This window comes from Lepisma saccharinum, chromosome 25, assembly GCF_977018435.1.
Source record: "Lepisma saccharinum chromosome 25, izLepSacc3.1, whole genome shotgun sequence".
Lineage (NCBI taxonomy): Eukaryota > Metazoa > Arthropoda > Insecta > Zygentoma > Lepismatidae > Lepisma > Lepisma saccharinum.
In genome coordinates, this window is record NC_139253.1 from 21,928,320 (window position 1) to 21,950,043 (window position 21,724).

A 21,724-nucleotide genomic window follows, 5' to 3' on the forward strand; every position below is an offset into this window, starting at 1 on the left:
GTTGAGTTTGCACAATGGCCGACAATGCTGTCCCAGGTTGTTCCCAATGGATATATGTGTAAAAAATGTAATTTGATTGATAAAAAGCAAAGGTATTCTGCAAAAAAGACATCTAGCGTGATTTTCATTAAAAAATACAGCTGAAACTAATCAGCCGTAAGTGTATGCCACCTAATGATACCCAACGAGGGCTAAACCCATTCACATGTACACCACCTGACAATATACATCAAACATCTAGACACTTACATTAGACATCAGAAACTTCATACACTATGGTACCACTATTTACCAACATAATATTTTGACAATTTACACTATTTACATCTCTTCTGAAATTTCACAAATCATTTACCTAGGTACTAGTTACTTTGTGCCTCATAGGATGCTTTGAAGACTATCACACGAAAGTAAACTTCTTTTGATTTCACGTTATCAAGACTCCAAAAACTATAAAGTTACTATGGCTGCCATAGTAAACTGAACTCTTCATTTCTTTATACCACATATTTGTTTTTATGATGAGCTGATTTTTACATTTCTTACTCATATTGTAATTGTTTTTGGTTTGCAACACTGACGAAATTATAAAATTATACCACATAGAAATATAAAAAAATTACCTTATTTGGATGAATATGTATCATTGGTTGAATATTTTTTAAAAATAAATGATAATGAAAATTTTTAGAAATTTTTATTATTATGAGGTGGCAACACTGGTGCTTGAAGAAAATTTCATACTCTTTTGTAAATTATTTTGTAAACTTTAGTATTTTGTATTCAAACACAAAATTGAGGGTCTGAAAATATATTTGTATGCCAATGTCAACTTTATATCATGTATGCTTCATGCCATCTTTCTTTTCCCAGATGAATGGTAAATTTACTATTTCTTGTGATGTTAAAACTGCTTAACGTGTCCGATGTCAATGTAATCGTACTTAATAATAAATAGTAATTGATAAATAATAAATAAAAATGTTACCTTACTGTAATGAATATCCATAATCCACTGGATACTTGGAAAAATAAAGAGAGATGTAGGAAAAAAAAAATATTTTTTTGAGAATTTGAAATATGTTTTGGGATGCCAACACTGATGTTTGAGGAAATTACATAACGTTTCTGTAAGATAACTTCTATTCCTTAGTATTTTGAATCGGTGTACAAAATTTCATGTCGATATAGCAGATACTAACAGAGCAATTCATTTTCACAAAAGGGTCAAAAATCATACGTAGGCTGTGAACTTTCCAATTATATCCATACGCGCCGAAAGGGTTAATATATATAAATGTTACATTCAACACGGGGTATCACAGTGAATTTGAAATTATGAAAAGAAATTATTGTTTATGTGTTGCCTTGCTAAAATAAAGCAATGCTAATCAAAATATATTTTATTCTTCTTCCAGGGTTGCTGTACATGATTCTGAAGCACCTAGTAGATCGATACAACATTTACTTTGCATATGGCCCATCGAAAATTAGTAAAAACATACATGCCACTGCAATTAACTGTGTTATAGTGTCCATTGTCCTGCTTCAAATGAGTTTTACTTCATTGTCATTCCTTAGGAAGGGATTAAATGACATAACAATTTTCTCCTTAGTTGGATTTTGTCTGACTATGGTGTTTTTCCTGGCTCACATTTTTTTGAATTGGTGCAAAGGCTTCAGTCCTATTTCCTATCAGGTAAGTGTCATGTTTACAATCATTTTTGCATGCTATCTACTAACATAGCTTGACTATACCTGGTGATCAAGACACTAGAAAGCACTTGTAACGTTTTACCTATGCTCTGTCCTGGGAATATCTAGAGTGAGCAAACAAAAGCAAGTCTGTACACAAGTAGTGACTTGACCAAGGAACACTTGTGAGAGAATGGGATTGCATAGAGGGGAAGAGCAACTGCAGCTACCAGCTGCTTGCAATCAGCATGTACCGCTTCACTCCACTCACTCACTTTTCCCTTCTCTACTGTTCTGTGGGGCCTTGCCCCTGAGATTCCCAGGGTAGAGTATATATTTATCCATTGATTCAATCAATTTTTCATATCTACTAAACGTTCTTAAAAATGTTAAAAACTTGTCACCATGGTCAACAGCTTGACCCATCAGGTAGCATTTTCTTCTTCCTCTTATTTTCCGGAAGCGCCTATATTTGATGTCATTTTGATGTTGTTTCCTTTCAGGTCAAAGATGTTTTTTTTGTAATATTAACCAGCAATGTTGCATTTGAATATCATTATTATTATTATTCATATACATTATTACAACATTTCCCATTTCGGGAATAATAATATTAGTAACTTGCATTGTGTGACTTAACATTGCGGTTTCTTTTATTTTCAAATAAAGAAAGCAGGTGATGAATCGCAACCATCCACTCCACCGAGAAATCCACCACGGCAGTTTGTACCAGCAGTGTTGCAGGACCGATCGGCAGGTGTGGTGTCAATCCAAAGTGATGGAATCACCGCATTACAGCGAACATACGGTACCAATAGTGATGACATACTTTCTCCCGATAGTATTCTCTCTATAGTTCCGGATCCATCTGGTATAAACGATACAGCACTTCTCTATCAAGACTATGATGGAACCAACACACAAGTATAATTTGATTATTTTTGCTGGGAATTTTTTTTAAAATTTTTTCCCGAACTGAATGGTTGTGTAGTATTATGTTATTTATGATGTATTTTATATTTTGTAATTTGTACAGTAAAATGTATATGACTATAACACTTTTGCTAGTCATGTAACTTTTTTTGGAAACAATGTATTATGTGTATGTTTGTGTTGTTTGTTTCATGCAGTCATGTAAGGAGAAGGGAGAGGGGTGTTGGAATGGGGTACAAGAATTTCATAGTGAGAAATTCAAGCTTCAAGAAGAAAAACACTTAAGATTTTCCTGTCTTTTGCAAGATGTGTTGAATTGTAATGTTATAATTAATTAAACAAGTCATTGTAAAACCAAAGCTGAACTGTAAAAAAGTTGCATTCAGACTTTATTTTGAATAAATAATAAACTAACAATAAGTGTGTCTAGTGTGAAGTGTTGTATGCTTAAGAACCAGGACTATGTTGATCTGACAGTTACCAGGAGTTACTAGTCAGCATGTTGTAAAGTGAGAAAATATCCAAGTAGCTTGGTTGTTATGCTTATATCTGTTGCTTTCTACTATCAGTTGTATATTAACTTTAAATCTTTATTCAATTACCGTAGGTCTTGATTAAGAAAATTGTATTATTTTAATACCATTTATAGCTTATAACAATAGTGTGGAAACTTTGGTTGTGCTCTAAATAGTACCTCCTCCAACATTAGAATTTTGTGTGTGCAGAGTATATTATAAAATATCTATTGAAAGCTGAGCATGTTTACATGTCTAATAAATTCTTATTTCAAGCATGTGTGTAGTAAAACTACCCCTGTGCAGATATTAATCTTAGATAAATATGAGAAAATAAGCTTACGAACCAATTTGCATTTAAAATGTCTTGTTTCCCCCCACCCCCATGAAATTGTAACAAGCTTTTCTGATGAACGAACTCTGAACATAACTGTTGATTTCTCTGTATATAATATAGAAATGCACAGCATAGAAATTGACCCACTTTCAGTTTTACCAACTTCTCGTTTGAATTACCACAGGCCGTGCGAGATCCATCAGTCCCTAATAGTGCAAACAAGTGCTTTGCGAAACACTTTAAATGCAGTGTTTCAATTCCTAAGCTGTGTACATCAAGCTTATAAATATTTTTTTTTCCAGCACATTGTGTTGAACTTATAATTGTTCAAATTGATGAAACTAATCTTATGAACTATATGGAAATGGCAAATTATTAGAAATACTTTCTTAATCTATGTCTTAAAATACTAAATCAATTACACTATATTGATATATACATACTATAAATGGCAAACCATGGTGATTGAATTGGATTTGAACCTGAAATGTTTTCATTCTAAGATATTGATGTGCTAATATTTGTCCGTTTTGAAGTGAGAAATACTAATGCATTTTTACATGTAGTAATTTAAACAAACTAAAAGAACATTGATTTTACAATTATCATTATTACATAATAATGTATTATAGGATTTTCTTCCAACTCATTGGGTGTGATGATGCAAACAAATTTGTAAATGTTACCTGTTATAAATTAAAACATTCAATGTACTGTTTATAATTATATAGCATATTTTCCAGCACAAGGTGTAAGACAGCTTCTTGTGCCAAACTAAAATAACATAAATACTACATAAAAATCATATTTATACATAAATGAATTTATGTATGCATTTGACTGTGATTAATAGAAAAGGGGTTTGTAGAAATGGAACATCATACTTCATTTTAACGATCATATATGGCTGGGTCCAGAAAAATATATGAACGATTCTTTATTAAAAAGTGTCGGAAGAATGTGCTGCATGGAAAAGTAGTAATATAAATAGATAACATATTTTTACAAGCCAGCTTATTTTCTGTTATACTTGAGAATATATACCTTAAAACAGTAAAATCCAATATTATTTTTTACATGCTAAACTGTTTATCCAACTATTGTGTCTAGTAAGGTCCAGTGTATTTGATGTACTATCTATTTCTTATCATTGATTTGTGTGCTTTTGAAGGTAATATGTGAATGTGAACTATCTTCTAAATTGAAATTAGAAGTTATTATGTTAGGTAGTCATTTTTTTAAAGAAGTGCAATAGTATAGAACAAATTTCTTAGAAATATTTAGGTATGTATGTTTTCTTAACACATTTCTATTCATAATTCTATGTCTGTGAACACTACAAGCACAATATTGTATTATTCTTGATCTAGAAAATGAAAATTATTTCTTACTAGCTAACTTTACTTGATTCAATGTTTTCTGTAATACTTTTTCATTACAATTGAGAGGAAAGGAAGTAATGTGAGATTTGAACCTGATGCTCTGGTAACACTAGCTGTTTGGCTCTAATAAATTTTCCCATTACATTACATATTCAAATTGGCTTGGTCTTCTGTTGAGTTAGGGCAAGAATATTGCAAGTCTTGGAAAAGTGTGGATGCATTAAAATCTTGACTGGAACTCACGAGTAAGGATTTTTTGGCAGACAATTTGCTCATTGGTTGATCCAATACCACATTTCACTTCACCTCGTTTCTGATTACTAACCCTTTATTTATATTTGCGATATAATAGTATTTTACAGGGAATGAATAATGCTTTAAGAATATCCTCCCAAAGAAATTTTTCAGCCTAGTCAAAACGGTATATCTTAAAATGACCACTTGTACATTAGCACATTGCTGTTCTCTTCACATGTGGACATTTTCTATAATGATAGTGTACATAATTTGTTGAAAGCAGATAGTAAAATCCTTGTATATTTTGAAATGTAAACTAAACTATTAGTTCCTCACATAATCAAACAGAAAAATAGATTGTTTATGTAGTTCAATGTTGTTATTTTTTCTGATTTAGTATGTGGCAAGAATCAATTGGAAAATTATTTCTGATTTATATCTTATAATTTTTATAACTTTAAAGAAAGTTGCTGGAGCTGAATACATCAGTATGGTATGAAATACAACGAAAAGCAGCCCAAAGATACAGATAACTCTAACATAATATGCAGGAGCATCTTTGTGTATTTACATGGCTAATTGGATGTTGTGAAATACATGTTATTTTATAACCTATGATTTACTACATATTTTTCTTTGCCTTTTGTGATTATTTTTATCTGTATATTGTAAACGTTTTTCTTTGTAAAACTTTGTGTTGAGCAAGACTGCAAGTGATAATGAAAAAGAAATGCTACTGATATGTGTAAAATGTATATACTATATTATATAGTTACACACTACATTGATTTAGCATTGTGGATCCGTGTAATATTCTTGCTGTGATGTTTTCTTATAAATGAGATATTTAAGGAATTAAAATAATAATACATATTGTCAGTTTTCTTTCTTGTTAAATTTGATTTATGCTAGGCCTTAGGGTTCGATAATTTCACAATTGACAGTAGACAATAATACATTGTATTATGTTAAAAGTGAAACTGAACCAATAGCGATGTATCACTATCGGCTGATACCAGTGGTATTACCGGAAAGTATCAATTGGATTTTATTTATTTGTACTGGCAGATGTCTGTCCAGCGCAGGATTACAAAAATGCTTCATAATATTTTTGCAATCTGATTATGCAAAATTCCAAGTTCCAATTGATTTTATACAAATATTATGTGACAAAAACTGTATTTTGTGATTACATAAGTTATTTTAACCCTAGCTTACCCATGCCATATGAGAAACTTTCTTACCTGAGGGGGCTCACAGGCCCACACTTCTTTTTATTATTAAAATTCAAGAAACCATTTTGTTATTGAGTCACTGCTTCCTTTGTTGATTACAAATATGCAGTTATTTATTAATTATAATAATTACAGAAATTACCATCATTAATAAGAAATAATAACCAGTTATTACAAGAGTGTCACACACACATTTTACCATTCACTAAAACTCAAAAACATATTTTTTCATTAATGCTTTTTTGTTTAAAGAGGTGCAGTTGATTATTAATTATAATAATTACAAAAATTACCAACATTACACTGTCACTGGCATGAGTTCTCGAATAACAAGCATTCAAAGGTGGCGCCTGATAGGCCCACGTAGTGCATTTTGCCTCCTAATTACAATACATTTCTGTTGTGAACAAAAGTAATACAGAAATATTGGTAACACCATAGGTAAGAATGTAATTTATTTTCAATTTTATAAAAATTTTCAGTTTATACCTGTACCCCTCCCCCCTCAAGCTAAGTAAGCTATGGTTACTATTGTGATTAAAGCAAAACTTGATTAAACTGATGCTTTTAATTGGAGTGTAACACCGCCTACTAATAATAATCAATATTTTGAACAGCTTTTAAGTGTTACAGTTTTCAAACATCGGTATCAGTGTAAATCAGTAAGAGTATCCATATCGGTTCAACCCTAGTTGAAATTATTATACAGGGTAACTACAGTGAGGATGCGCTTACATCCGGCGCGAAGACCGCCTTTATGGCAGTGACCCTCTGTTGCAGCATCTACCTATGAAGGAACTTGCAGTCAAACAACCAATTAGGCCTACCGCTGCCCCCCCCCCCCCCGTCCCTTTGTGCAACAAATGGCAACCTTTGAAACTCTCATCCCCAAAGCAGCCAACAGGGAAAGAGGATTTTGTCAAAATAACCATTCTGCGCTGTGATTGCACACCAGTTTCTGGCTTGACTCGACTGTAGTGTTATCACAATTTCTACACTACTTACACAACAATTTGATTCATTGATTTAGTTTATTTTTTTTTGCTTTTCTGCAACTTTTCGCTAATCCTGAAGGATGTGAGACGAGATCATGAAATTTATGAAGTGACACTCTCAAACACACATGCTGGAATTTGAACCCGGGACCCCTGCCTTCGTAGCACACTGTGCTAACCACTCTGCCACGGAGGCCAGTGTAAGAATATGTTGAATCTACTACAGAATTTGCATTTTGCCTGGTTTTTTTAAAAAAAAATCTGTGAATTTTTTCAGATACAACTTGAAAAAAAAACAGGCAAAACTGGGTTTTTCAGGCGATGTTTAAAAATATATATTTTAAAAATTAAATACATTATTCCGCTGGTAGTAATATATTGTAACATTTTATTTGTATTGTTTTAGTTGACTGAATCAGAAACTATTTAATATTTCTGATAACATATTCTGTTTGAAAATATTTGTCCAACAGTTCAATTCTACTCTACCTGGATGGTGTAATAGTTTATGCTGTTGCTTTGTGATCAGTTTTCAGGGTTGCATTCCCTTAGGAGGCACATGCTTTGGTGTATCCAACAATCACACTTCGGAGGGGGAGTGGTACAAAATGTATTATTATAACCAGTGCTTTTTTTTTCTGGTAGTACACAACGGTACTCTATATTAGCACCTTATTATAGGTGAGGACTAATAACATTTTATTTTAAGAGAAATTCCTACGATGCCAGAGATCCCGGGTTCCAATCCCAGCCTGGGCATAGGTATTCTCTTATCTCCCTTCATCAATTTCATCACTCATTCTCATCTTTGTGATTAACCAAAAGTGGCAGAAAAGCAAAATAAAATAAACCAAATCGATCAATCAATCAATCAAACAAGAGAGGGTGTGTGGGGGGTGTACACACACACACACACACACACTCTCTCTCTCTCTCTCTCTCACTCTTACTCACTCACTCACTCACTCACTCTTGGATACATAATTGTTTATGAACATAACACAGTTTTGAGTACTTGTTATGATGAACACATTAACAAACAACACAGTAACATAACAAATCAACTTGAATAGTGCCGAAACCTTTCTTCCCAGAAGAAAAAGCAATATATTTTTTATCTAATTTTTCCATTTCCTTATAAGCTTCCATAGACCATTAAATAATCCAAAAATACTACCTAGTCTGGCCATAAATACTGTTACAAACTTTCAGCTAGGACTGTTCATCCGATACTTGTGAACCATGCTTGTGCTAAAGCTCACTCCTGACCATTGTATATTCAACTGTGAAAGAGTAAGCATTTATCTTCTACCGGACATTTCCTGATGCCATAAGTGAAGAAGCAGAGGGAACTGAAATCGAGAAGGCTCCTGCAGCAGTACGACGCCAATGGGCATCACAGGATCCTCTTCACTGAGGAGAAAGTGTTAACCACTGAAGAAAGTTTTAACCCCCAAAATGAAAGTGTATGCTTCAAGCTCTCGAGAAGTTCATGAGAGAGTTCCCAAAGATCAGAGATGCCACCAGTCCCGCTGTAATGGTTCGGTGGAGAGTGAGCTATGAGGAACAACAAGCTTCATTTTTGTGAAAAGGACTTAAAAACTAGTGCAAAAGTGTCCTGGACCTTCTCGTGATGCTGTTGAACCAAACAATGTTTCACAGTGAACCCTGGAGCTTCCAGAAAGATTCTGTACCAGCTCATAAAGGGAGGATGATGCAATGGTGGCTGGAGGCCAACATACCTACCTGGTAGGTCATCTGCTAGCCCTGATCAAAATCACAATGACTACAAACTGTGGTAGGTTCTAGAGGGGACTGTTTGCAAGAAGAGGCACCCTATAATTGAAACTTTAAAGCACTCCTTCATGGCAGCAGGGGTGGACTTTCCCATCGAGAACATCCGTGCTGCAAAATACAAAGGTCGTTCAAGGTTGACCGGGACTTCTATTTCTGCAGAGGAAATAGGTAGCAGAAGAAACACCAAACTATGTCAGTTTTTCAAAGTATTCTCCGTGCGCGCCGAGGCACCGTTGCCATCGTTCTGGCAGCTCCCGAATTCCTTTGGCGTAGAAAGAACTTGGTTGTTGTCGTAGCCACTGGAGGACATCGCTCCGCAGTGCTTCGTCTGTCGTGAATTTCTTCCCTCCCAGATGGTCTTTAAGGGGTGCAAACAAATGATAATCACTGGGGGCTAAATCCAGACTGTAGGGGGGATGGGGCAGAACTTCCCAGCGCATGTCGGCCAGAGTTGTTGTCACATTGGCCGTGTGAGGGCGGGCATTGTCATGGAGAAGAATGACATTTCTAGACAACATCCCAGGTCTTTTCTTGTGAATGGACTTTTGTACAGCACCACTCAACAATGTGGAGTAATACTGGGCATTAATCGTGCTCCCTTTGTCCAGAAAATCCACATGGATAACGCCCTTCATGTCCCAGAAGACACTTGCCATGATCTTTCCAGTGGACGGCTGCGTTTTGCTTTTCTTGGGGGGCGGGGAACCTTTATGCCGCCACTCCATGCTGTGTCTTTTGGTCTCTGGGGTTGAATTGTGCAACCATGTTTCATCACACGTGATGATGGATTGCAACAATTCATCACCTTCTGCTCGAAACCGATTCAGAAGCTGTTCAAAGACCGTCCTGCATGTCCACTTCTGATCGAATGTCAGCTGGCGGGGAACCCACCTTGCACAGATTTTGCGGAAGCGTAAGTGGTCGTGAATGATTGTCTCAACACTCCCGACACTGATATTCACCTCGGCAGCAATATCCCGCACTGTTACTCGCCGGTTCTCAAGAATCATTTGCTCAACACGTGTGATATTCACTGGTGTGACTGCAGTCGGGTGAATGTGTCCATGCGCTTCATTTGTCACCAGCTCCCGTCCTTCGCGAAACTGCTCACACCATTCGTACACTCTTGTCCGCGACATCGTTTGTTCACCATACTGTGCTTGCAATCGTCTGAAAATCTCAGCTGGTTTCACTTTCTCCTTCACGAGAAATTTGATTACATACCGCTTCTCCACAGCCACAGACAAACTGCTTGCTGCCATGTTCGCTGCAACTGCTGCGCATGCACGAAATACGTCATGCCGGGCGCTAGTTACTCGCGAAGGAATACATTACGTCACATGCACGTTTCATCATGATCCGGCTATTCATCGATTTTTTACGTACGAAAATCCCGGTCAACCTTGAACGACCCTTGTAGATGCCTGGCCAGAGAGAGAGAGAGACTTCGAGCCTATGTGACAGCAAAAAATGGGCATTTTGAAAACTGATAGGTGCTATTTGTGTGCAATATATGTAAGTCTAACATACTAAGAGAAAATGTAAAAATCTGAAACTATATTCAACTTATTCACAAAATAGCATGTAACAGTATTTATGGCTAGACTAGGTATACAAAAGGTTTTAAATCTGCTTCAATACAGTTTGTTCACAGTTGTGTTTTTGCATTATTATTCTGGACGTTTCAAGCATAAATACCTCCTCCGTGTATTAACCATGCCAAATTATAAGTTTGCCATATTTAATTGTCTGGCTTATTTCGTCTAAATGGAATTCCTTATCAGTCCTCCAAAATATCTGGCTGCTATGGAAATGGCAATTCTCATGAACATTAGTGACCCCCAATTTGGTCCCCAACGCTCCCCAAATATGCACAATATTTCAAAACATTTATTGTCAAACTATAGCTTAAGCGATGTCCTAAAATTCTCAAAAGAATTTTATTTTCTTAATCTCCAAAAATGTTTAGGCAGAGATTTGAATTGAAAGTGTCATCAGAATTTGGAATCTACCTCAGTATATGAAAAGTCCAGTTTTCATCCACAATCTTGAAATGCTTTGAACAAATGCAAAACAAAATCATTCCTGAGGTGTATTTAGTTGTGATTAATTTCAGCTAAAAACCTCTAAATTTGCTGCAGTTATCATGGTTTCAAATATGGTATAACACAACACACCTTATTACAGAGTTTTTATTAAAAACGTAAAACTAAAGTGATGACATAACATTGCTGAGACTTGTGTTTCTTAATCTTCGAAAATGCAACCTAGTCAAATAGCATAATTTAAAGCTTTCGCAAGACATGTTAAATTGGTCTGTTGCTCACTATCTTTAAACATGGTGACCAATTCTTCTCAAATCAAATACAATGTGAGATCAATCGTTCAAGTTATGTTGCAACTCAAAAGTTTTACATTTATGGCAGTTATCATAAATACAACGTGTGTGATTTTACCACCATTCCTCTCCTAAGCTATGAAATATTAATTTAAAAGTTTTACTGCAAAATTGCGGAGCAATGAAATCTCTAAAATGACTGTACTTATACTACGAAAATGTATTCTAGACAGTTTTGAAAAACAAACAAACAATGTGGAGCACAGCATAGAGCCCACAACATGGGAAAAATCAGTTTTTCATCCACCATCTTGAAACACATTGTCCAATTTTGCTCACGTTTTCTAGCTGCAGAAGTAATTGTACCTAAGTGATTCAAAATTTACAGCAGTTATCATGGTCACTAAATAGATGACTTATCCCTCTCTGCCCATCCACCCTAACTTGTGCTCCTCCTAAATCATGCACCATATTTTGATAATTTTATTGTCAAATTATAGTGCAAGACTGCAAGTACATAATGCTCCTGTAAGTTTCATACACAAAGCTGAAATTGTGGTAGGATTATGAAGCTGCATGACTTAAGTGGGTATAGAGCTCTTAACAAGACATAAAATGACATTTATCCTGCATAGGCATGCAATCAATTATGATGAGAAATAAGAAAATCACGTGAAGAGTGTTCCAATTTAATTATGCCACAATTAACATTTTAATAAAATGTACTCAATTCTCCTTTCCAATGCTTTAAACATGCAACAATTTATTGTATCAATTGATTGTCACAGGTAAAACTACAGTAGGATGTGCCACTATGGTTTACCCCACATAAGGAAGCGACCGATAATCAAAGTGCTACCACATTTTAAAATTATAAGCTTTGTTCAACTATGCTGCATCAATCAATAACTAACTAACTAACTCTCTAGCCTTGTTAAACCCGAAGGTTCATGGCTGCAGCAACACAGGCCTTCCATCTGTCCCTATCCTGAGCAAGATCTATATACTCTTTTCCATTCCTACCAATTTCCTGTAGGCTCATCTTAACGTTATCCCTCTATCTTCATCTTGGCCTTCCTACAGGTCTCTTGCCATCAGGTTTCCCAACAACAATCCTGTAAACTCTTCTTTCCTCTACCATTCGTGCCACATGGCCTGCCCACCTAAGTCTTCTTGATTTAATTATTCTAATAATATCTGGACATGAATACAAATTATGTACAGTATGTAACATTCTTATTCGTACACACAGATTTTCAAAGAAAATGCTTTAATATCTGAAAGGAAATTGTTTCTTTACAATTCAATAACTAATATCATTAGGAACATAAAATCTTACCCAAATTCTGTATAACCAATGACAATAATTTCATATTTTCAAATACTCTCAATTTATGTTCCTTTTTCAATGTAAGGGACCAAGTTTCACATCCATATAATACTACAGGCAATATTACTGTTTTACATATTTTAACTTTTAGTTTCTTAAATATTAAACGAGAAGACAAAAGTTTATGAAAAGAAAAGTAACATGCTGCCTCCTTCTTCAGGTTGATGCATAGCCTTAGACACCTAACATGGTGTCACGTTAAGAAAGTGTTAGATGAGGATACAGGTAAAAGGTTATGGTAAAAAACACTTATGGAAAAGAACCTGCTTTGTAGCTGTAAAAACCTTCACACTAATTAAACTCATATCTAAAACTACGTATTTCCGAATCTAAAAACACTTAAAAGGAAACGTCCTAAGCGGCTGCTAGAAGCCACCTGGCCAGAGCTTGGGAGAAGCGAATGTGCAGCGTATGCTCAACACAGAGATCAACATTTTGTACTGACACACGTAAGTAATTGTTCTTTGATCTTTTTAACAATTTCTTTTTATTTAGCAGTGAGTAATACGTACATCACATTATGTTATTAAGTAACATGCATTTCTCGAATTAGCCTACTTTTTATTTCTTCTTTAATATCATTTTCATTTGTTAGTGTTACTCCTAAGTATTTGAATTTGGAAACTGGTTCAAACGAGTTGTTATCAATAATTTGAGTTTGATTATTACCTAACACTTGTCAGCCTGTAAGCATATATTTAGTTTTATCTTTGCTAACTCCCAAACCTATCTCTGTTAGCTGTTTTGAAAAATATTTTAGCATTATCCTTAATTGTATTTATATCATCCCCTAATAAGTCTACATCATCTGCATATGCTAACAACTGAGTCACACTGTTTAATTGTAGTCCTTCGTTAGTTTCTTTTACCTTCCTAACAACATATTCTAAGGCAAAATTAACGAGCAATGGAGATAATTCATCGCCTTGTTTTAACCCATCATGAATTGTAAATTTGTCGGACATATTAATACCCACACGAATTTTACTTTCGGTTTCACTAGTGCATACTTTTATCATATTAACAAGCTTCTTAGCTATTCCAAACTCATATAATTTATCTCTTTTGACCGAATCATATGCTTTTTTGAAATCAATGAATAGCTGATGGGCATTTTGATTATATTCCCACTTTTTCTCAAGTGTCTGTCTGATGTGTAAAATTAGATCTGTAGTTGATCTGTTATGTTTAAATCCACATTGATAATCACCTATAGTTTCATTAGCATACAGGGTTAGTCTTGTTAAAAGAATGTTAGATAGTATTTTATATGTTGTTGAGAGGAAATTCCACGGTAATTATTGCAGTTCATTTTATCACCTTTTTTAAATACAGGAACAATTATGGATTCTTTCCACTGTTGAGGGATTTCTTCTTTATTCCATATTAAACAAATTAATTTGACATATTAACTTATTCCCACCATATTTAATTAACTCAGCTGGTATTAAATCAATGCCAGATGCTTTGTTATTCTTTAGCCTTTTAATAGCATCTTTAACTTCAGTCAAGTTAGGTTCTGGAACTAAAGGTTCTGCTGTGTGTACTTCATTTACTTCTAATTTATCTCCTGCATGAACATTTAAAAGGTCATTAAAGTAGTTCTTCCATCTATTTAAAATATTGCTTGGGTCAGTCCAAAAATTGCCATTTTTATCTTTTATCAAGTTTACTTTAGGTTGCCACCCCTTTCTAAATTAATTTATACCTCTATATAAATCTCTGATATTTTTATTTTTGCTGTTTGTTTCAATTTCGTTAATTTTACTTTTCAAGTAATCTCTTTCTCTGCTTCTAAATGTGAGGTTAACTTCTCACTTTATTCTATTATAATTGCTTAGATTTGTATCATCAGAGTTACTTAACCACCTAAGTCTAGCCTGATTTCTTATTTCTATTCGATTATGACATTTACTTAACTTTTTTTTGGTTTATGTTACCCTATACTTTCTTTAGCTGCGGATTCTATTGCATTACGTACACAGTCCATCCAGTGGGAAAGGTGACTAATGAGGAATGAAAGATAAGACGTTGTGGACTTGAAGTTTACAATAACGTTTATTCAAAACAGACACCTTTTGAAAAACTAAATATGCTGACCAAGGCAGTAATTTATTTTATTAAAAAACATAAACTAACGTAACGTTTCAACCTTCTAGCAAGGTCTTCTTCAGACTCTGTATCAAGTACAAAAGTAACCAGATACAACAAGAAGGGTAATATATATACACAAACATTACTCCCTCCAGACTATTTAGAAAGTTGTTTGGAACTTTCTAGCAGATGACTTTCACTTTCCAACTTTACTTTCACCTAAAAGGCTAAACACTTCCATATAGAATGTGGTTGGACTTTTTAATCTCACGCTCTTTTCCCTTCATTTTTCTTCCTTCTCCTCTCCTCTTTTTCTCTTGTCCTTTCCACTCTTTCCAACATCTTCTTCCATTCGTTGTTTAACTTCAGTCCCCCATTCCAGTTCATTGTGTCTTCTTCGCCTTTCTTCTCTATTTCCTTGGCTTCCTTCCATTTTCTCACTAGCATTCTCTTCTCCCTTCCTATCTGCTTAGCCTCATCCCACTCTATGTCATGTCCTGTTTCTCTCGTGTGTTTAAATATTGCATTCCTCTCTCTCTTAAGTCGTACATCATCCCTATGTTGTTTCAACCTGTCTTTCAGCCTTTTTTTCGTTTCTCCTATGTACACACTCTGACATTCTTTACATTTTACTTCGTAGATAATCCCTTCTTCTTCCTCTTCTCTGTTTTCCTTTTTCTTGTTAGCATTCCTCGCTATTCCTAAGATGCTTCTTCCTCCCTTCCTGTAAGTTTTAATTCCTGCTTTCCTAAGCACTTTGCATATCTTTTCTGTGGTCTTCCCCATACTCCTTATTCCAAACCTCCTCTCCTCTTTTTCTTTCTCTTCCAATTCTCCCCTGCCCGTTTTCTTACTTCTTCTGTTTATGTCCAGTCTATCCTGCTTCTCATAGCCATTCTTTTCCAGCTGTTTCCATAGGCTATTTATTTTGCCTTCTTTTTCACATTCTTTCATGCATATTTTCTTGATTCTGTCCTCCATATTCTTTATAAAATTTATTTTTGTCACCTCACTTACATCACTTCTTTTGTGGCAGAATACCCCTGCTGCACACTTCTTCTGATGCCAAGCGGTTTCAATTTCTTGTCCTCTTTTCCTTTTCATCAATATATCTAGATAGCTTAACTTGTCTTTTTCTTCTATTTCAAGTTCCAATAATATCCCTCTTTCTTCATCTTGAATTTCTTTGGCAAAAATGTCAAGCTGCCTCTTCGTTCCCTTCCATATGCCAAAACAGTCGTCCACATATCTGCAAAACAGAATCATTTTGTCACCTCCCTTTTCTATCACTTTCTTTTCCCATTCATTCATAACCAATTCAGCCAATGCTGGGCTTAGACTGGAACCTATATTTAGTCCTTCACTCATTAACATTATTTTATCTCCCATTATACTGTAACCGTTATTCCAAATGGTTTCCAGCGCCTTCACTACCCTTTCACTATCCCATTCTCCTATAATTTCTTGTCCCATTCTCTTTTTAATAATGTCCAAAACGTGTCCCCTCTTGATGCTCGGGAACATACTTTTCACGTCTAAGCTAAACATTGTCGTCTTCATCTCATTTAACTTAAGTCCTTTTATGAGGTCTACTACTTGTTCACTGTTCTTAACTGCTCTGCTTTCTTGCTGTGTTACTAACACGTCAATAACTTTCTTTAATTTCTTTTCTAAGGGTTCCAAAATATTGTTTCTGCAGTTCATTACTGGTCTTAACTTTATCTCCTCTTTGTGTATCTTTGGAAAGCCTTTCAAACTTGGTAGTCTTCCTGTCTCCTTTATGCATTTCTTTAATCCACTCCTCCTACAGTCTTTAATGATTCTTTCTTTTATAGTTTGTTCTTCACCTGTTCCACAAATCTCCTCATATCCATTTTCTTTTAGGTCTTCAAACTTCCTCTCGTACCATTCTCTTTCCATCACCACAATTGCTCCACCTTTATCTGCCTGCTCTATCACCACATCATTTCTTGTTTTGATTTTCTTCATCCCTTCCCTTTCTTTTTGACTCAAATTATCTACTTTTCCTTGTTTTCCCATTTCTTTCTTCAGTATGGCTGCTGTTCTTCTTCTAATCTTGTCTCTTTCTGGTTCTTCTTTTATATGGAGCACTGCTTCTTCAATGTCATATATAACTTCCTCATAATCTACATTTCTTTCTTTAACTTTGAAACCTCTGCCTAGTTTTAAAAAAGCTTCCTCTTCTTTTGTTAGATCTACATTCCCTATTACCACAACTCTTCTTCTGGTATCCTCTTCTTCTTCCTCTTCTCCTCTTTCTTCTTTCCATCCTAGTCCCTCTCCTTTCTTCTTCAATTTTATTTTCATTCTCTCTCTAAATTTCTCCTGCCAGATTTTCATTTCATGAAATGTATATTCTCTCGTAAAAATGGTGAGACCATCTTCAATAGCTTTTTCAATTCTTGTCAGGTTCTCCTTTATTATTTTTATCTCCTTTCTTCTTGCCCTTATTTCATTCCATATCAGTTCTTTTTCCATTTTCTGAACCAATATCCTCCATCTCCTGGTGTTGCAAACCACTCCCTTCTTACTTATTTTTAATCCTTTAGGCGCTGTGCCTCTCTCCAAACATTTTCTCAGAAACTTCTCTTGTTCGTCTTTGTGTATTTCTTTCCTCTTCAAGTCTTTCCAGTTGTTAATTTTCCTCATCAGCCTTGGAAAATGTCCAATTATAACTCCATTAAGCCTTGTTTCCATGATTATGAAAAACTAAATATGCTGACCAAGGCAGTAATTTATTTTATTAAAAAACATAAACTAACGTAACGTTTCAACCTTCTAGCAAGGTCTTCTTCAGACTCTGTATCAAGTACAAAAGTAACCAGATACAACAAGAAGGGTAATATATATACACAAACATTACTCCCTCCAGACTATTTAGAAAGTTGTTTGGAACTTTCTAGCAGATGACTTTCACTTTCCAACTTTACTTTCACCTAAAAGGCTAAACACTTCCATATAGAATGTGGTTGGACTTTTTAATCTCAAGCTCTTTTCCCTTCATTTTTCTTCCTTCTCCTCTCCTCTTTTTCTCTTGTCCTTTCCACTCTTTCCAACATCTTCTTCCATTCGTTGTTTAACTTCAGTCCCCCATTCCAGTTCATTGTGTCTTCTTCGCCTTTCTTCTCTATTTCCTTGGCTTCCTTCCATTTTCTCACTAGCATTCTCTTCTCCCTTCCTATCTGCTTAGCCTCATCCCACTCTATGTGATAGAAAAGGGAGGTGACAAAATGATTCTGTTTTGCAGATATGTGGACGACTGTTTTGGCATATGGAAGGGAACGAAGAGGCAGCTTGACATTTTTGCCAAAGAAATTCAAGATGAAGAAAGAGGGATATTATTGGAACTTGAAATAGAAGAAAAAGACAAGTTAAGCTATCTAGATATATTGATGAAAAGGAAAAGAGGACAAGAAATTGAAACCGCTTGGCATCAGAAGAAGTGTGCAGCAGGGGTATTCTGCCACAAAAGAAGTGATGTAAGTGAGGTGACAAAAATAAATTTTATAAAGAATATGGAGGACAGAATCAAGAAAATATGCATGAAAGAATGTGAAAAAGAAGGCAAAATAAATAGCCTATGGAAACAGCTGGAAAAGAATGGCTATGAGAAGCAGGATAGACTGGACATAAACAGAAGAAGTAAGAAAACGGGCAGGGGAGAATTGGAAGAGAAAGAAAAAGAGGAGAGGAGGTTTGGAATAAGGAGTATGGGGAAGACCACAGAAAAGATATGCAAAGTGCTTAGGAAAGCAGGAATTAAAACTTACAGGAAGGGAGGAAGAAGCATCTTAGGAATAGCGAGGAATGCTAACAAGAAAAAGGAAAACAGAGAAGAGGAAGAAGAAGGGATTATCTACGAAGTAAAATGTAAAGAATGTCAGAGTGTGTACATAGGAGAAACGAAAAAAAGGCTGAAAGACAGGTTGAAACAACATAGGGATGATGTACGACTTAAGAGAGAGAGGAATGCAATATTTAAACACACGAGAGAAACAGGACATGACATAGAGTGGGATGAGGCTAAGCAGATAGGAAGGGAGAAGAGAATGCTAGTGAGAAAATGGAAGGAAGCCAAGGAAATAGAGAAGAAAGGCGAAGAAGACACAATGAACTGGAATGGGGGACTGAAGTTAAACAACGAATGGAAGAAGATGTTGGAAAGAGTGGAAAGGACAAGAGAAAAAGAGGAGAGGAGAAGGAAGAAAAATGAAGGGAAAAGAGCGTGAGATTAAAAAGTCCAACCACATTCTATATGGAAGTGTTTAGCCTTTTAGGTGAAAGTAAAGTTGGAAAGTGAAAGTCATCTGCTAGAAAGTTCCAAACAACTTTCTAAATAGTCTGGAGGGAGTAATGTTTGTGTATATATATTACCCTTCTTGTTGTATCTGGTTACTTTTGTACTTGATACAGAGTCTGAAGAAGACCTTGCTAGAAGGTTGAAACGTTACGTTAGTTTATGTTTTTTAATAAAATAAATTACTGCCTTGGTCAGCATATTTAGTTTTTCATAATCATGGAAACAAGGCTTAATGGAGTTATAATTAGACACCTTTTGAGTCAATACATGCACTGAAGCGGGTGTAGAACTTTGTGAAACAGTCTTGGTACTCCTGTTTCGGAATTGCCTCCAAAATCGTGGTCAAAACCTTTTTAATGTCTGGAATGGTTTCGAAACGCCTTCCTTTCAACGCCAATTTCAGTTTTGGAAATAGCCAGAAGTCGCATGGAGCTAAATCTGGAGAATATGGGGGTGATTGAGCTCCACTATCCCTATTTTGGCCAAAAACTGGCGTACCAATCTGCTCTTGTGCACGGGTGCATTGTCGTGCAACAGAGACCATGAACCCTGTTCCCGATATTCAGGCCGAACTCTACGAATCCTGGCCAATAGACAATGCAAAATACCCACGTAATACTCAGTGTTCACAGTGTGACCATCTGGAGTGAATTACTTGTGGATGATGCCTTTGGAATCGAAGAAAACCGTGAGCAGGGTTTTGATTCAGCTCTTCTGCATGCACACTTTCTTCGGTTTTGGAGATCCTGGACCCTGGACCATCACAAAATCTTGCATACCACTTAAACACGTTCTTACAACTGAATGCCTCACTACCGTAAAGAGTTTGAATCATTTGAAACATCTCTGTTGCACTTCTACACAATGTGAAACAGAATTTAATGTTGGCACATTGCTCCGTTTCCGACAGACGTTCAGCAGGTACTGTCTGTCATGACCGTCGACGTTAGTGCTTTGGAACTTTGCCAGAAGAAAGTTGAAATTTGTTGCTACATAGTACATATACTTTTCTATAGATGGCACTGGTGGTTCCGTGGCAAAAAAATCAGTCACCTTTCCTACTGGACGGACTGTGTATGTGCTCCCAATTCTTATTTATGTTCCATTTATATTTTCATCATCATTTAAATCCTGCAAAACATCAAATCTATTTGACAGTTTAATTTGTTAATCTTTCTTATTTCTTTCATCAGCAAATTTTCCTGTATTAAATTTTAGAACTTTTAGATTTTGTTGCTTATGATTTATCACTGAGTCTTTCTCTTAATTTAGCAATTACTAAATAATGGTCACTGGCACAGTCAGCACCTCTATGTGAACGAATGTCAATTATACTAGATGCCTTCTCTTATCAATGAGAATATGATCTATCTGATTATGAGATTTACCATCTGAGAAGACCAGGTATATTTATGGATATCTTTATGTTTAAAAGTGGTACTTTTCACAATTAAATTCTTTGAGGTTGCAAAAGTAATCAATCTTATACCATTATCATTACTTAATTCATGAAGACTTTCTTTACCAATTGTGGGTTTAAATGTGTCATCTTTACCAATCTGTGCATTACAGTCACCTAACAGAATTTTCATATCATACTGGGAAACTTTATCAAAGACCTGTTCTAATTCTGCATAAAAATCATCTTTATCTTCAGTTGGTGCATGTATGTTTATTAAAATAATTTTACACCACCTACCCTGTAAAACTGCATATGATATCCTATCTTTAATAATTTATACTGTTTTAAGAGCCGAGATAATTCTATTATTTATGAAGCAGCCTGTTCCAAAATTATGATTTTCAGTACCACCAAAGAAAAAAGTATAATCTTTAGTTTTACATTTACCTTCTCCTGGCCACTAACTTCCTGGACAGCTACTACATCTAATTTATACTTAACTATTTCATTAACTGTACACTGAAATACCCGAGGCCGGTAAAGGCTCAGAACATTCCAGGTGCCTAATTTAATATCCTTATTCCTAATATAGACCTTATCCTTAGTCCAGGGACCTCCCAAAAGTAGTCCCCGCCCGGAGTTCCGAATGGGAGACTATTTTACCTCCGGAATATTTTACCTTTGGAAGATCCATGGCCTCATATTGCTGATTCTTGACAATCAATCAATGCAAATGTTTTATCTAAAAATGTCTGATACTTTTTCTTTTTTTGTTTCTTGGATGTATATTTTTTTTATTTCTGTTAAAAATTCATTTCCAGCATGGTTTGAGGAAAATAGCCCGAAAAAATCCCACATTCATTATTTTTAGTATTATAAGATCTGCTAAGTTTTCTTCACAAGTTTTCCAAATATTTTTAACAATCGTAGAACCTCAAGTATTTAAAGCAATAATTTTACAACATTTTCCAGAAAACCCCACTTTCTGACCATGTGGGGAAAACTGGGCTGGGCCAACCCTATAAGTCAAAGGTTGGGTGCCAGGTTCAAATC

At 35.3% G+C, this 21,724-nt stretch overlaps 1 protein-coding gene across 4 annotated transcripts in view; it reads left to right on the top strand.

Annotated features, from left to right (window-relative positions):
* Nucleotides 1-5,967, top strand: part of Tmem63 (transmembrane protein 63) — a 43,804-nt gene extending 37,837 nt beyond the window's left edge. For all 4 annotated transcript variants that reach the window (XM_083111924.1, XM_083111925.1, XM_083111927.1 and 1 more), the window contains exons 14-15: nucleotides 1,419-1,699; nucleotides 2,365-5,967. In XM_083111924.1, the coding sequence (XP_082968050.1) occupies nucleotides 1,419-1,699; nucleotides 2,365-2,625 (542 nt within the window). In that variant the 3' untranslated portion in view covers nucleotides 2,626-5,967. The remainder of the gene's footprint in view (nucleotides 1-1,418; nucleotides 1,700-2,364) is intronic.
* Nucleotides 5,968-21,724: the final 15,757 nt, after the last annotated feature.